This window comes from Triturus cristatus, chromosome 7, assembly GCF_964204655.1.
Source record: "Triturus cristatus chromosome 7, aTriCri1.1, whole genome shotgun sequence".
NCBI lineage: Eukaryota > Metazoa > Chordata > Amphibia > Caudata > Salamandridae > Triturus > Triturus cristatus.
Window position 1 is genome coordinate 1,617,516,664 of NC_140590.1, and position 18,168 is coordinate 1,617,534,831.

Sequence of the window (18,168 nt, forward strand, 5' to 3'; positions counted from 1 at the left end):
AATTGTGTAATATATATTGAAAATTGTATATGGTTTATTGAATAATGCCATGGGGATTTGTTGGGAATGGGATGCCTATGTGTTGGAGGTCGTGCTAGAAAGTGTTGCAGATGACATATGGTGTACTGAGGATAGTGTATCGATAGAGTTTCCTATATTTATGATATAGGTTGGTTGGGAGAACGCGGAAATGCTTTGTTAGTTCTTTTCAGGTCCATATTATAGGAAGAAAGCTGCTTATGGGCCACCCAGCCATCCCACGTAGGACCCTCTGTGAAGCAAGTACTTTGCAAGAATCACTGCCCTCCAGTGTTAAGACCCAGATCCTCTTAAAAATACACCTTGATGTAACAACTCAAAATACAGAATTGCTTGGTTCATTCTCACCAACATACATATTTCCCAAGCCATGGGATATGACCTATGAGAATCCCCTCCTTGTGTTAACGGTGATGTTGTATGTCTTAATACGGTAGCAGTGCTAGGCCATTTGACTTTCAGTTGCCAATAAGTGATGTAACAGATGAGGCCTATACTAAAATTACGTATGTTAGATTCCCCATAAAAAAATCTTCCATCTCGCAGGTAACTTTACCATTCAGGCATCCAGGAACTGCAGCCCAAAATTCCAGCATGGCCAGCTTAACAGAAGTTGTGTTCCCAAGTCAAAAAACATTGGACGCGGAAGTCCTTCCCTATAATAGGGCTCACATAGGATGTGCATCATCTGAATCTGTTTCTTTGTCTATTACATGAAAAATGCACAATCTATATTTTGTTTTGTCTGCTTGGCTCCTCACCATCCCATCCGAGCACAAAAGCATCTCTTAGAACCAAGTTTCAACAAAAGAACTGGCAGTAGCTATTCTGCTATAAGGTCCCCTGTTTACAGTATTCAGACATCCCTCACCCAAACTAGACATGCAATATAAAACAGCAACTTCAAGAGAAAGAAACAAGGATGCAGGAGAAATGGGGTTTACTTGAAGGTGGTAGATGCCTGGCACTATGATTTGCCCACATTAGTGTAATATTTGACATATGCATGTCAGACAGAAAAAAGACATAAGGCCTCATGTAGATGTGGGTAGTAATGGTACATCAGATGTCCAGTTGACTGACCTCTTAGTTCCCTTTCTCATTTAGAATGTAAGTAGATGCATAGCAGAATTTAGAAACCAGAACTTGTAAAACAATCACTTGTAAAGCAGCGCAAAATGTTTTGGTGGATATCAAAACAAGACTGGGATTCTGACTGTTGGGAATATGGATATGTTGAGTGTGGTATATGGATATATTTGGTTAAGGATGTGTTGGGAATAGTATTCAGGTGTTTTGAGTTTTTGAGCAATCGTGTGTCCAGGATACCGGTGTTAGCTCTACTGAATAAATCCATTGTGACATGGGTTGTGTCTCAGTCTCTTTTTGTCTCTATTTGTTTGACCCTGCAGAGCCACCCATGGCCACCTGTAGCTGCCGAAGGGGTCCCAATGTGGAGGAAGGAAAGTGGTATGGTGTCCGTTCCTACCTACACCTCTTCTACGAAGACTGTGCAGGGGCCATTCCTGATGATGACACAGGCAGTGTTCAGAACTCACATCTCCACCGTGGCTGCCATGCACTCCTCTGGAAGGTAAAGCTGCCCTCCAGTTCGTCAGGTACTTTTTTCACTCCGCACTGATCAGCATACCAAGGAGAGAGCATCACACTCTCTTCTTTATCTTCAAGATGGAGAGAGGGAGGATGCATGGCATGTGATGGCTCTGTGGACAGCCAAGGTGTGTGCTAGTAGGCGAGGGGTCTCCAGAAGACAGACCCCTAGTGGTACCACAATAGTGGACAGACAATGGGCCAAGACTTTTAACTTGGGCTGCTGGGAGGTGGACTTAAAGGGCACTCACTCACAAGGAAAATACTCCCTGATTTTAGAGAGATTTTCCGGTTTTGGATTGTCTGTGTCATGTACTCTTCCAGTAAGTAATTTGATTGGACATCCTTGACTTACAGGCTCCTCGTGTTGGGTTGAGTCCATGTGTCAGTGATTATGCAATTGATCATCCTTGATGTCTTGGAGACTCATCGAGAGGTCTATAATCTCTTTCCTATAGTCTTACAATGATTGATTGTGGCTATGATCGTCCTTGACTTTGGGACTCATCATGTGGAGATTAGTCACTGTCTCATTGTCTTTCAGTACTTGATTGTGGCATTTATCGCTCTTAACTGGAAGACTCCTGTTGTTGGCATTCATCATTGTCTCATTTTCTTCCAGTGAATGATTGTGGATTTGATCATCCGTTACTGCTTGGAGACTCCTCATGTTATGACTAGATCCCGTTTCATGCTCTTCTATTGAATGATTGTAGTGGTATTGATCATCATTTACATGGAGACATGCTGGAACAAGCTCTTGACTCCTCTTTTTCTTCTGAGTTACTCCAAGTATGTTCTAAGCTTGTCAGTTATCATATCTGGGTGTCTGTGGGCCTAAATTATCTCTAGTTGCGGCTCACATCTTTTTCTTTCTATGACTAAAATGTCAGGTGGGACCGCCTAATAATAATATTTATTACTCTCTTCACTAGGTGTGCCTGCAATGTGAATTTGCTGCAAAGTAGGGAGAGACCTCCTAATGCTTGCTTTTCTCTCTTTACCAGGTGTGCCTCTCCACTGGAATGCTGCTTCTCCTGATTGGTATGGCAGCCTTGGCTACGGGAGCCCTTGTGCCACCAAGGCTGGAAGGCATAACCGAGGGGCAGTTTGTGGTGGTAGACCAGAAGGCAGTGGAATACAACCAGGCACTCATGATCTGTAAAGTGGTGGGAATCATCCTGTGCGCAGCAGCTGGGGTGCTGGTGGCCTCATCTGTGGTCTCCTCCATACTGTGCAGAGCAGCACGAGATACTCAAGAAGAGGAAGAAGAGCAGCTATCCCCCATACTTCGGGAGAGCCTCCCAAAGAAGCAGCCCCACTCCTGACTCCATCAATAGTAGACACTTCCAATTGTAATAGGGTGTGGTCTGTACTACCAGAGTGGAAAATATGTATTGAAGTCTCTTGCCCTGTCGCGTCTTCCCCAAGCCATCTGCTCCCAAAGGAAGTATTGCACACAAACTCCTTTGCATACCTATCCCACACATCCTTACCTTTACTCCTCACATTAATCTCTATACCCACACACTTAGCCAGCACACACCCCTAAACACTCATAGCACTTAGCTAGTACCCCTATTCCTCTAACAGCACAATCTCCTGCAGCTGGAAGTGGTTAAGCCAGTGGCGTAACAAAACTTGAGGGGGCCCCCTGCAAGCTACATGGAGTGGGCCCCCTATTCTCCAGACCCTTCAAGCCTGCCACCCGTGCACAGTAACAAAAGGCCCCCCTGGAGGTCAGGGGCCCACCACACTTCAGGGTCTGCGGGGCGTATCGTCAAGCCACTGGGTTAAGCATTGGTCTCTGCACGCTCCACAACATCTTGTGAGCAGGAAGGAGATACAAGTGAAGATCAGTCTTCTCCCAGAACCCCGTAAGGAGCAATAGCCCATCCTGACCAAGCCCTCAGTTTCTGTGAGGTATTTGACAACGATTATTAAGCGGCAGGATAGGTCTGATGTCAGAAAGCAGTAAAGCCAAATCTTCAGCTAAATCAGAATGAAGTTGAGTCCAACTCAAGGCAGGTGCAAAGGCAAAAGAAACTGCTGACTGAATTTCCTCCACCATACTATGTTCCTGGTTTAGAATTTAGTGGACAGGGTACTACGTTGCAAATGCAACAGAGTACTGCCCACTAAACCCTCAGTCTGTCTGCTTCATTTAAAGATGGAGGGACCTTATGTATCATGTTGGCGAAGCCCCTATTTGCTCCATCGATGGAATACTTCTTCCAGCAGTCCAATGCAATATTGGCTGTCATGGGAAGTACATTACACCGTCCACCCTATTTACATTGGACAGAGTAGTGCCTTTTTTCCCCATCAATCACTGCAAGGAAAAACCTGGCAGTGAGGTGCAGGAAAAAATACAATAATGACCCCACATCTTGAGAGAAAATTCTACCTTGGGAGTTTGTTTCTGAAAAACAAAAAATGTCGAACGTTTGGTGGGCAGCCATCAGAACTGACGGTTGCCGTCCACTAAAACATTTAGTAATTAAAATAGCCATCATGATGGCAGTTCCTGCAGTGTACAGAGATTACCACTGAACCCGTGGTCATCTGTAAATTTGGTGAGTGGAGTACAGTCGAGATGGTGGAGGTAATGTACTCCCCCATATTAACAGGCACTACTCCATCTGCCAAACATTAAGTCAGGCTCTATGTCTGTGATGGGGGAAACGTCGTCTTAGCACTTCTATTTCTCTTCTTGGCTAATATTCACCTCTATAACGCTGGACAACTGTTTATGCTTTTTTTGTCTGAAAATCTTTTCTTACAGGCATTTCAGGAAACTCACAAGTTTGTAATGCACATAGGTGATATGGGTGTAAAGAGTTTCCAAGTAGAACTATACAGCTCCTCTGGTAACTGTTCATGGCACCTCAAGGGCAGTAGGATCTAGACACTTCCATTGGCCCTCAGCACAGCATCAAGGTGGCACTCTTACATATGTCAACACTGTCAGTTAGGGTCTGGTTGAAAGGAGTCCACACTCCCCAGGGTCAGAATGCTGACACTTCAAGGAAGTTAATTCAGGGCATTCCAAGTATCCCATTATCCTTGTCCAAAGCAAGCTAATAGTCATTCCTGCCTGACTGGCAATTTTATAGAGCAATAGCAAAGACTAAGCAAAGTCTTTGTAGAAAAGAGTGATCTATTGCACTGGAAAAAGAATAACAATACATCTTCCATTCTTGGCACCTTTTAGAATGAACTGAAGACACAGATTCCTGAAATTACATTTGTTGCAATTGACGTTGGGTTTATGCTTTCCCTGGGTCAAGAAACTTAAACGAATAGCGTGGGATTCCAAATAAGCTAAACATTAATCCCATATTGTTTTACCCAACTTGTCTTTCTCTCACAAGGTTTCAAACAAATGGAGGCTGGAGACAAGATACCGTGTAACAGCTGTTTCTCCAGGAAGTCCCTTGGCTTTGCTAGCTTCCTGCAAGAACAGCATATGTCCAGATCTTCAAACATAGGCCAAATGAATTCCTTAAAGACAAAAATGTGTGAGAAAGCCTGCACGCCTGCTGCAGTCTATAAAGCCATCTAACTTGAAGTTACACGCCCACATAAATAAAACATCATCCTCCTTTTAGTAAACCTCCAGCCAGAAGCGTTGAGTAATCACATCACAACATGTGGGGATAGTCAGGCCATTAGTTATAGTGCTAAATGGTCTTAACAAATGGCAAAAGTCAGTGAGGCAAGGACACTTTGGTTGATCGCTTACGATCAACCAATGGATCAAATTTAAGGACATAGCAGGCACCACAAGAAGAGAACACCCTGGGCCATTGCATGTACTGTGGGCGTCTATTGACACTCGAAGAAGACCTTGACCTCACTGTTGGCAGTACTGGTACCAAACAAGCATTACAGGCAGATAATAGCTGTGTGGGAAGGGTGGGTGCCACTAACTCCACGTATGCACTGGTATGACAACCAGGCATAAGAGGGCCAGCTAATTCTATTATAGCTTGTATCACTATGACATCCTCTGTGACGCCCTTGATGTGATGGGTGGAGGTTTCTAAAGACGTTTGAACCAGTCTGGAAAAGGAAGTGGCTACATTTTTATCAGGGACCTGTAGACAAGATTCTCTCCGCAGGAGTGACAAGAAGGCATTGTTATGTAGTTTTCGTCTAGTCCGTGGGCAGACACCGGCTGTGACCTAAGAGGCCAGGCTACCTCCATGGTTCATAGGAGTACCACTGCTACAAGGGCAGAACCTTCAACAAAGTGCCAGTTGTTCAAACCCGGTTATCCTCTGAAAAGATGTTGGCACAGCATTGACTTCTAAAAGAGGTTGTCGGTGTGCCAAGAAGGGGGCCTCTTGTTCAGCCGGTATTGGGGGACAGCAGGAAGGGATCCCTGCCTGCACATTCAGATGTCTGTCCCCAGCTTTTAAACCAGGATCACTATAGGTCATATTAATTGTGACAATTTGCAGCCCTCTTTGTGTAAGTCTTTATTTAGTTTAGATTAATTACAATAATTCTCAATAATACAAAATCCAGAATAAGCATAAAAGACATGAAAAGAAACCGGACTGTCTTATAATACTGAAAGTAAAAATTATAATTAATCACACCTGGATTGATCTTAAAATGCAAGTATTTAAAACTAAGTAAAAATTCAACATGGAGTATTATAGAATACAGTTACTGTGGTGGCAGATGCTTTAGATGTCTAACTGTTCATGAAAGACATCAGGCCATTCTGTTAGTCCGATTATTAGATCTCTGAAAGCAACGTTCTCTTGCTTCTTTACTCTGCAGTAGTTGTGTCCCTTACAATTAGTCTAAGCCAAATCTACCTTCTAGCCAATAACTCGCTACACAGAATGTTTGAGAGTTTATTGATGTCTTGCTTTTTGCATAGCCTGCATTGATTCTCATCTATTACTTTGTCGTGCCATGACCCTTTGGGTACGTAATACGAGCTAGAAAAGTAGGCAATAGTGAGGAAAGACAAGCTTAACTGGAGCTCAAAGACATACATTTGAAGAAGATTGTCTCTGGAAAGTATGACACCAAATACGTTTGCGATGTTCAAGATCCCCGTTCAGTTTCACCACCACCGCTTTTTTACTATTTTTTTTAACTTTATGTAAACACTGAGTCCCTTGTCATATGTTGTGCGGGAAAAGTGTATCACGGAATTGCCAAAACCATGGAGTACAATAATTGAGTGCAGTATTGTAAATTTGTTTCCTGTCCAGTGGGGAATAACATTGGGGTACAATGTTTGGACTACAATTCCTGCATTCCGTTTCCACATTCCACCCTTTTTTTCTGCACATATTTTCGCCAAGTTTTGTGTGGCAAATTATGGCGGTCAACTTATTTTACTCGAAAAATTGGAATTACTGAAGACTACATGGTGATGGTCCTATTAGAAGAGAAAGAGAGAGAGAACATACTGGGGGAAAAGGCATGGATTTAGAGTCTCATGCACCTCAAGTCTTCCTTAACCGACTATGGGGCATATCAACAAGGGCTTTATCTCTTCTTTTTTGGCTTTAAAAGCCAAAAAAGCAGAGATAAAACTAGCGCCCTCTCAGCAACAGGGTGCTAACATGCAAATTCGCATGTTAGCACCCTTTTACTCTACGCTTCCCCTTGCATCTCTAATGAGATGCAAAGGGGGCGTTCCAGAGTAAAATAAAAGGAGAAATGTCGCTAAGCGACATTTCTCCTATTATCAAGGATATCGCTAAACCCAATCTACTGTATTTGGTAAATTGAGTTTAGTGTGAGAAACCTTAGGTGGTTGCATGTTAACACCCATGCACCACCCTTGGCACGCAACCATGGAGCAAAGTGATGCGAAGCAGTGCTATGCGCTGCTTCGCATTACTTTTACGTTATTCCTAGCGCTAAGCAAGTTTAGCGCTGGAAAGTAAATTAGGAAAAAAAGATATTCGCCGGTTTGCGTGACTTTTGTGATGCAAGCACGGTGCGGAATCTTAGTAAATCCCCCCCCCTTAGTTTGAAATTCATTTGGTTAAAAACAAATCAACCTATAGGGGCAGATTTACAAGCCCCTTGAGCCGGCACAACCTTCTGAGTGATATTTACAAGCACAGGTAAAGCCACCCTGCGTAACTTTACCTATGCTTGTAAATATCGTCCATTTTCATGCAACACTTTGCGTATCAAGAGCGTGACGTGGGTGTTGCTGTGGGTGTTCCCACGCAACACCCGTGTCCACTGATGCATTTTAAGATTTACGAGGAATCGTAAATCTGGAAATGTGTCAGAATGTTACGCCACCCTAGAGGTGGCGTAGCGAGGTGCAACGAAGAGAAATGTTTTCATTTCTCCCCGTTTCCTCTTTCAATGCGTGCTGCATTCTACAGTACGCATAGGAAGAGGAAATCACCTCAAATTATTGTTTTTGTGCTGGAAGGTACTCCTTCCTGCCCAAAAACAATCTCCCCATGACGCAGGCATCCTTGCACCATGGTGCAAGGGTACCTGCGCCGGCGCATTGCAGCAGTTTGTGTGCCAGCGCAGGGGGAAGCACAGAGATGCGACATATTGTTGTAAATATGTTTCTTCGCTGTGCTTCAAAACGAATGCAGCACGGTGCAGCAAAATGACTTGCCGCATCGCGCTGCGTTAGTTTCATGTAAATCTGCCCCTTAGTTCGAAATTTAGTAGAATTCACTTGAAACTACTTAATTCAGAAACAATTACAATCAGAAACAGAACCGTTTTTTGGAAGGTAGGCAGAAAGGAACACATTTCTTTATGCTGTCATATATCTTAAAATTTTTAAAAATTGCCTGCTTGTACAATTTTGACTTTGCTATAACTTTAACCATTTCCTGATCTTACTATTAATTCAACAGGGTGTATTTACTATTCTAACTTCAGTCCTAGCCAATGTGAACTATAGAGCCAAAACGTTGTAACTGTAAATTTCCGTCAAAGTTAGAATTGCAAACTTTTCTCAAACTAAATATAAGCTAACAAATGTATTTTTTAAGAATGCTTTTCAAACTAAATACCTTGACGTATATGATTATTACGTATCAAAAAGATCATTAAATACACATTATTTTACACACTAATGACAATTCTTCTGAGGAGAATTTGTCCCCTATTCCCTGTGTAGTTGTCCCCATATGAAAACCTCCCTCTCCCTCGGTGTAAAGCTAACTTGACATGGTGCTGAAAGCAGAGCTAAGTTCAGCCATCAGAAGATTCCCAGGGGGCTCTAGGACCCCACACCCCTCATTCGAGGTGTCTTTTTGGAAAATTGCACCCATTCTTCAGTTAGGGCCTCTCTGTATAATCCTGCACCTATCATCCAGCAGCCGGGCATATCCGTGAAAATCTGTTGCAGCAACTGAAACTCTAAAATGAGTGACTTTACCACTGAATAAAAAACCTTGCCGTCACTGCACCGGCTCTCTCTATTTTTTCTCTTGTAAAGACATGACCTCTAGCTTCATTCAGTGAGGTGGCTAGTGTGAAACACACTCACTCTCTTTTCTCTCTCTATCTCTATCTCCCTCTCCATCTCTCTCTCTTGCACTTTTTCTCTTTCTGTGTGGGTACCTACCATTTACTTTGATTAAAGGTTTATTTTTTATTCTAACTTCAAGGCCAGTTGAATCACCTTGAAAGTTGCATTTTTGTGAAAAGTAAATGTTACTGCTTTAAAGTTTTGAGAAAACAAACTCTCAAATAGAGAAATGCTACAAAAACACTGTGCTGGCAGTCTACGCTCTACACTTGAGTCCCCACAAAGATATTCTTTGACTACATCACCATGTTAATCTGGTCCCCTCCTTAGTGATGGTGAGTCTGGCTAATCGAGAGCCGCTAACAGCATCAGCGAATGGAGGAGTATTACTTGTAAACCAATAGCTACTAGCTGCCAATCACGTGCCATTACTTCCATCCTGATCCTGCCAGCCTATTATGTGACTAGAGCAACTGTTTTGAAAATTCACTTTATCCGTTGGCCTTCGCAAAAACATGGCAGGTATGCTCACATCATAAAAGGTTAAAAGTAAATGCTTCACAAAAGAAGCTAGATAACCTGTAAATCCAGTGCAAAGAAACTAGGATCAGCCCTCAAAAAACTGCAATTTAAAAAACACAAGCCTGGATTTTCAAAGATATGATCAAAGTAGTCATATTGTTTGAACATACAAACAACATTTTTGGAACCCCTAATATGGCATCTGTAGTGTCTTGTAAATGAAGAAATGCTGGAACTCTTTTGGTTCCCACTGTACACCGTAGGCCTGTGACCTAAGCATTGGAGGGATGAGTTGAAGACAGGCTTAGATTGTCGAGTTCTGACTTACAAGCAGCAAAATGAAGACGTGTTCAACTACTCTTCATGTGTGGCTTGGTTATCGGCAAGTACTGGGGCTGGTAGGATGCTACAACTGGAGACGAGCTAGGGGATATGAAGCCTGTACTCTGAAAACGCTCACCGAGAGAGTTTGCCGTGGTCCAGCAAACTCTTCGTGCGTGCCACGTATGTGGTCCTTCGAAGTGCAGAATCGACGCTGGTAACAGTGGCGTCTCAGCACAACGCCAGCCTTTGGAAATGCTATAAGCTAAAGAAAACAACACTGAAAGTCTAACAATCGGTGATTAAAAAGTGAGCGGCAAATAAAATGTCATACGCTAAATGGAGTAAGAACTCTAAAAGCAAATACAGCCAGGTTATGAAAACAGCGCACAACAATAGCTCAGTACATACTAAACTGAAATGCATGGGCTACGAAGCAAAAAGAGATTAACCAGGTGTTTGCAAAAAAAAAACATTTAAGCACAAAGCTGCCAAAATATCATAACGTTATCTGCTTTAATGGATTAGTAGTATATAAGGGTCATCCACTTACTGAAACCACTAATGACTCATATGTGCTGATGAGTGGCCCCAGAAAGAGGGTCTGGGGTTGTGCCTGAGTAGCGGGCCCCAGACGAAGCAGCCCGCTGCCAAGGCTGGTGCACAGGGGCCCAGAACAACTCTTTAGACAGCCCTATAGTAAAGAGCTCCAATGGAGAGCCAAGGTGAGATTCAAGCTCCAAAAGTCATCAAAGCTGACCCCGAAGCTAGCACATCACAAGTCAATAGAGATGCTCTGCCTGATCTAGTTCCACAAGAAGCACATGAGACTACTGTCCACCCACATGTATATTGCAGCTGCATTCTTGAAACTGCCATCCACATTTGATAGTGCCAAGGAACACAATATTGGCAATAGATGGACTGCATGGATAGAGACTTTTGAAGATATCATAGATTTAAAAGATCATAAAGTATCTGAAAAACATGGCTGGCGAAGGAGTTAAATAATACATGAAAATATGCCACAAGAAGGTGAGGTGACGCATGATCAAATTAAAACAGCCTTGAAAGTCAAATTTAATTTGGTGCCAAATGTAGATTATGAAAGATACGTAATTAGTCAAGGAGACCAGATGAAACCATCGATGTGTTGGTTGAGAGACTGGATTTTTGGTGAAGCACTGTAGATTCAATGAGTTTAACAATGAGGAAGCTACCCGCCTCAGAGTAATTGATGGATGTCTGTCAGATTCCTTTCTATGATGAATTCTGAAGGAAACTCTGAGCTTCGAACAAGTCCTCAAGGCTGCTATCACTCAAGAGCATGCTGATCATCAAGCGACTGATATTGAGGCTGAAGGTGCCCAAAGTGTGTCAGTCATAAATATTAAGAGTAAGCCAAAGTATAAGGGTGAGGGACACAAAGTGATGTCCCCGAAGAAGAAGAAAACGTGTTACAGATGTGTACTGTCTCTTCTACACTAAGGCAGATGTCCTGCAACAGGACAAATATGCATCAGCTGTTGTCAAGCAATCCATTTTGTGACGACTTGCAATGCGAAGAGAAACTTTAGTGTGTAGCAGCGTGAAGACAAAAGGGCCAACCAAACGCTACCTCAGCGGCGTTCGAGGCCAAGCGGTCACACCAACTGAGGCTAATTGGCACCAAGTCAAACGATGTCTAAATCATCAACAATGAGTTCTTCAGTATCAGTTTTTAGTGAAAATGACAATGAAAATCGTACATTGTTGATAGTTACTTCAGAAAGGCATGCACATGTGGGACTAGTCAGATGTGAGGAAAAATTCAAAGCGAAGAAAAATCGACACGAAAAGGCACCACAGACATACAAACATTGTCTGAAGATCACTCTGAAGATAAATGGGTGTTCAATGCCATTCATAATTGACAGTGGTGCGTCGATAAATATCATGTCTGAGAAGTATCAAGAGTTATCTCCATTACCTCAATTTATGAAGTCAAAGACTGAAGTATACATGTGAGCTGCCTCAACGCCCTTAAACAGTCAAGGTTCATTTGTAGCTATGATGAAACGTAAGACAACTGTGGTACAAGTGCCTATTCATGGACTTCAGGGAACAGCCTCAAGTGCCTGCTTGCTGAGTTTAATACTGCTGCTGATATGGGACTGATGTCGGTGAACTACAATAAAAGTGCCTGTCATAAAATTGTAGGTCAATTTCCTTCATTATTTCATGGGTTAGGAAAACTCAAAACAATGAAAGTCAAGTTACATATACATGAGGATGCTCTTCCTGTTGCACAAAGACACAGACAAATTGCTTTTCACTTGTAAGAGGCTGTTGAAAGGGAACTTAATGTATTGCTTAAACATGACATCATTGAACGCTCCACTGGTCCAATGCCATGGGTTTCTTCCATTTTAGTAGTGCCTAAACAAGACAGTGAACGAGCTGTATATATGTTGACATGCGTCAGGCCAACAAGGTGATTGAGCGAGAGAGACACCTAGGTCTGCACATTGCTGCTATAACTCAACTGAGTCGTGTGAAATTCTTCTCTCGACTGGGCTTAAAAAAAGGATATCACCAATTGGAGCTTGAAGAAAAATCCTGGTACATTACAACCTTTTCAATGCATACTAGTCTGTTTCTCTACAAGCGTTTTAGTTTTGGTGTATCCTATGCTGCAGAAATTTTCCAAGACGTCATTCAGCATATCATACCGCCTCTAGTAAAAGCATTTAATTATAGCGATGATATATTAGTTTTCGGAGCCACACAGAATGAGCATGACAGAGCTCTTATACAAGTATATCGGTTGCTGAACGATGCAGATTTAACTTTAAAGATGCTGACAAATGTGAATTCCAAGAAAAGCTTGAAATTCTTAGGTCATGTATTTTCCGATGGGGCTATGAAACCTGATCCAGTTAAAGCTCAAGCGTTGTCTACTGTTAGTTCCCCACAGGACATTTCTATGTTACATTCATTTCTTGGAATGGCTAGTTACTGTTCTAGATACATACAAGACTTTGCTACGGTCAGTGTACCGTTACGAGAACTGACGAATAAGAATGTGTCTTTTCATTGGTCACGTGAATGTAAGAAGAACTTACAAAAAATCAAACAAGCTATTTAGAATGCACCTGAAATGGCTTACTTTGATCCCAAACTTCATACAGAGGTTGTAGTTGACGCAAGCCCTGTCTTGTCAGGCGCAATCCTGGCGCAGCACAGCAGACAGCCGAATGCTTAGAGACATATTGTGACCTAAGCCAGCAAAAACCTGTCACACACAAAAGGTGCTTACTCGCAACCTGAGAAAGAAAGTTTAGCAGTGGTCTGGGCTTGTGAGTGTTTCAGTGGCGTAGCTAGCGGGTGCGGGGGGTGTGGTACACCCCGGGCGGCACTCTTTTTGAGGGGGGACTACCCCACCCGTCTGCCCCCGAGAACAAGTCATCTGTCGGCTGCCAACCCCTCCCCCACTCTTACCTGCAGTGGGCAGCAAAGTTAGGCCTGCCCCAGGTGGCAGTAAGTCTAGCTAAGCCACTGGAATATTTCCATGTGTTCTTGTATGGAAAGCTTTTCACAGTAGTGACTGATGACAATATTTGGCAATCCCAAAGCCAAAATGCCTCCTCGAATTGAACGTTGGGGTTTGAGGTTGCAAGAATATAACTATACAATTCTTCATTGTCCAGGGAAAGATCAGAATCCTGTTGATTATCTTTCAAGAGTGCCATTGCAGTGTCCTGGTGCCTCATCTAAGACAACAGAAGCCTGCATCAATTTTATTGTGAAATTCGAGCACACCAGATGCCATGTCTTTAGAATGAATCGTCACTGCCACGAGCCAAGATAGTAACATGCGAAAGTTAAAAGACATGGTTGCTCGTCACTCGTGGGACCAGCACTCTCATCCTCTCACTAATGGCAGTAAGTACTTGAAGTACAAAACGGTAAGAGGTGAACTTTCAGTGACTCAGGAAGCCCTCATTCTGCAAGGTACATGAATTGTGATTCCCGAGAGTCTACCACAACAAGTGATTAATGTCACCCATCAGGGACATCGAGGAATAGTTGCCACCAAGAGAGCTCTCCTTTACCGAGTTTGGTTTCCATATCTCGACAAAAGGGTGGAAAAAGAATGAAACACTTGTCATATATGCGTCTGTCTTTCATCGCAAGTCATTCAGCACCCTTTGAATATGTCAGAATTGACACAGCAGGCATGGGACAGACTTGCTATTGATTTCTTTGGTCCTCTTGAGAATGTACATCATCTTCTAGTCATTGTTGATGAATACTCCCATTTTTCATTGGTAGAGAACCTTTCATCCACTGCACATGAAAAGGTTATTCAAAAGTTAGATGGCGCCTTTGTGACATGGGGTGTACCTGCAATCTTGAAGTCTGACAACGACACACCTTTTAATAGTCGAGAATTCAAGACTTTCTAAATCACCTAAATATAAAGCATCAAAAAAGCTCTCCTCTTTGGCCCCAAGATAGTGGTCTGCTGGAATGGTTCATGAGCACTCTAAAGAAGCCATTCAGCGTGGAGAAGCTCAACCTCAAAAGTGTTTTGAACACTACTCTTCAAGCTTACCATTGGGCCCCTCACTCAACGACAGGGGAAAGCCCTGCAACTGTAATGTTTGAAAGAGCCATGATGACCAAGCTGCCTCAATGGACCAAGCTCCGAACCAAGAATGAGGAAGGCATTCATACTATGGACTTTTGTCACAAACAGAAGATGAAGATATATACTGACGGACGATGTCATATAAAAGACATCATATTTTCAAGAGGAGATCGAGTGCTTGTCAAACAACACAGAAAAAGAAAGTCTGATGCTCCTTTTGAGGCTGTATCATTTATCATCACTTATACCAACGGACCCATGGTTACTACCCAGCGTCCTCGAAAGTCCCTTACAAGAGACTCCTATCACTTTCGACATGTGGCCCATCACTCTCCAACATCGATGTCAATTTAGAGACTGGGTCCAGACAGACTGTTGAGGACTCTGTGTCTGCTGATGATTCCACCTCACCTATGCAGATCACCGACACTTCGACGGTCAGTTCCTGGCCTCCAGTGACCCGATCAGGACGTGTGATTCAGGTGCCATGATAATTAATTGAAGATTTATAATTGCCTGTATATCTATAATCTTCTGTGTATTTATTCATGTATGTATTTGTGTATTTATTCATCTATTTAGTTATTTATCTGTTTTGTAAAGTTATACTTTTTTATTTAACAAAGCGGGAGATGTAGTATCTTGTAAATAAAGAAACGCTGGAACTCTTTTGGTTCCCACTGCACACTGTAGGCCTGCGACGTAAGCATCGGAGGGATGAGTTGAAGACAGGATTAGAATGTGGAGTTCTGACTTACACACAGCACAATAAAGATGTGTACAACTATTCTCAGTGTGTGGCTTGGTTATTGGCGAGTACCAGGACTGGTAGGACTCTACAGCATCATCCATCTCTTCATTCATGTCAGAGCTTTCCAATCCCAAAACCAGCCTGGATGTTCAGACATTGTTAAATAAATGAAGTGAATGGGCTGGTTTGATGCCATCCATAATTGATACCTTACAGGACAGCACTACAGCACATCAAGCCCCCTTCTGATTCCATTATCGACATCCTTTAAGACCCTCTTCCTGCACAAGCTGTGTTTCCACTGTAGGTGAGACTACTTTGATCAAGTTGGCTTTGAAAAGTTGACCCCTTGGCCTCCAGTAGACATTCTGCCAGCCAACCTATATATCTATTGCTAGTGGGTGGTGCTGATGTGTGTAACATCAATGCCACTTGATGATGGTGGTACAGCAGTGCTGGTTTAGACCTTTCAGCTGTGTTTGATACCATTGACAACCAGCTGCTACTCACTTGCTTTAATGAGATTAGTATCCATGACACAGCTGTGGCAGGTTGTACGACGGTACATCGCATGCAATTACTTTGCATGCTTTTTACAAACATTTTTTAGCGCGCATGTTTTTACTGCGAAAATGCATTTAAAACACATGCCAATACCACGCATTGTTTTTATATATAAAAACAATGTATATGTGGGGGAAGACCCCCCACCCTCCCAACTTACCTTAAATGCTTTGCATTGACATGCGTTTTAAATGCATATTCGCGGTAAAACATTTCCGTGCTAAAAAATCCGTTGTAAAAGCTTAAGGAGGTAAAAACCTTGTTGTAAAGGCTATTTCCCCTGTGGCCTAACTCCAGTACTCTAGGACAATCCATCCCAACAGGTTTCACTAGCCCACACTGTTAGCCTATCCCTGTGCACTTAGATGTGGAGACCCTCTGGTCACTGTTGTTGATTAGTCTTTATCTGCACTCGCCCTTGCACTCTTTATTTAGTTGTTTAGCTTTCCTTTTCATATGTGTGCTGAAGACACACAAACTCAGCTGAAAGTTGGGAAAGCTATGGACACCACTATTGCCATTAGCAAACTTGCCTCCCTGCTTTTGCCTCAAGGATGTCTTTCAGTCATCTGAAATGAAATATAGCTTCAGTTCAATGAACGGGCCCAGTACTCTAGTTCACCAAATGCATCAGTGGAAACATTTATAAAATATGGCAGTAAAAAGTGATGCTTCTCTACCAATGACGACTCAAATTGACACCTTTGCAATTAACAACAACAATAAACAGCATATATATTTGTTGACCGTCTAGAAACTCTTAGAAATCAGTAATAAACTAATGGAAAATAAAGTAGTCAGCATTTAGATAAAATACTGTGAAATGTATTCATGCAAGCTTGATTATCATGTTGCAGAACATAATATAAACTCACTGTGTGTTATATTAATCACATGTATTCATTTGAATTGATTGACTGGCACATGCAGCTCAAGCAGGGGAATGCCTAGAGTGGAAAACACATCATATTCATAATATGCCCTGAATGATAAGGAAGAATATGCACACAATGACTATTTTTGTAGATTAATGTAAAGCTATATGCATAATTATAAATAAAGGAAGCTAGACAATTATATTAATTTCTTAATTATTGAAGCTGAGTATAAAAATGATATGTAAAAAAAATCAAGGTGACAAACTGTCCCTTTGTGACATTTTTCTTTATGTGACATCAGAAAAAGGAACAGTTATTTGCATATCACGATGCAATCTTGTCACATTCACTTTCCCCTAGATGCAAAAGCTGACATAGATTTTCCAAGAAATGTGTATGTTGAGCCTGCAGATGGTATGGGAGCCGTTGATGAGCATGACAGCCCTGTAATAGCTTGAAGAAGAGCAGTAGCTGAGCTCGACGTCAGCTGCTGGGTTGTCGACATTGAAGGTTGGGTGCACACATGTTGGAGCTCAGCATTGAGCGAATCCAAAAGGCAGACACTGCTGCCTGACTCTCTCCGAGGCTTTGACTGGTGATGATTTCTTGTCGTCAGTTACAGCATATTTCAAGATTGAGAGCTGCATTGCAGTGCAATATGATTGGTGCAATATCCATGCAGATTGTTTCAAAACAGTTTGTGTGCCAAAGTGAAGGTCTAATTCTGTAGCTTGGAACTTGAAAAATGATACTTATTGAGTTAAAAAAAAAATCTAAGATGTACAATGCTATATTTGTTGGCGTTGCTGCTCCTTTCGGATAGATGCCATTTCCACTCATGCTGGAACTTATTCTGACTTTATTTCTTTACTGGAAGAAAAATGAGAATTGCACAACCAGCTATCAGTAGTTGTGTTGAAAATCTCTCAAACTCACTTGAAAACAATGAGCTGAAGAATGAAGGAATCAGTCTGAAAATAGCTTTGAAACCAGTCAGTAAGCCAGAGCCAAGGTTTTTGAAAACTGCAGTTATGCCCGTTCTGTTTGATGAGTGGAAATGTGTGTGTAGTAAATTAGGAACATGGGTTGGAAACTGAGTTTGTAGAAGTTTTTGAATTCCAGATGCAGAATGGGTCATTTGCAGGCAAACCTTTCTGCCGCAGAGGTTAAAGACACCTTTTTCTGCATTATTATTTAAACAAGTTTATTTAGCTTATCAGAGCATACATTTATCATGTATATGTTCTACCATGAAACACTTTCAAACGTTTTTCTTGTAAGAGATACAATATAATACTACAGCAAAGGAATGACTGTCCTAGGGGATTGGTGCATACTGATGTCCTTATGAATGCTA

General features: G+C 42.2%; 1 protein-coding gene across 1 annotated transcript in view; it reads left to right on the forward strand.

Moving 5' to 3' along the window:
• Positions 1–9,065, forward strand: part of NRSN2 (neurensin 2) — a 54,989-nt gene extending 45,924 nt beyond the window's left edge. The window contains exons 2-3 of the mRNA XM_085619544.1: positions 1,452–1,633; positions 2,658–9,065. Coding sequence (XP_085475670.1) covers positions 1,460–1,633; positions 2,658–2,978 — 495 coding nt within the window. The 5' untranslated portion in view covers positions 1,452–1,459 and the 3' untranslated portion in view covers positions 2,979–9,065. The remainder of the gene's footprint in view (positions 1–1,451; positions 1,634–2,657) is intronic.
• Positions 9,066–18,168: the final 9,103 nt, after the last annotated feature.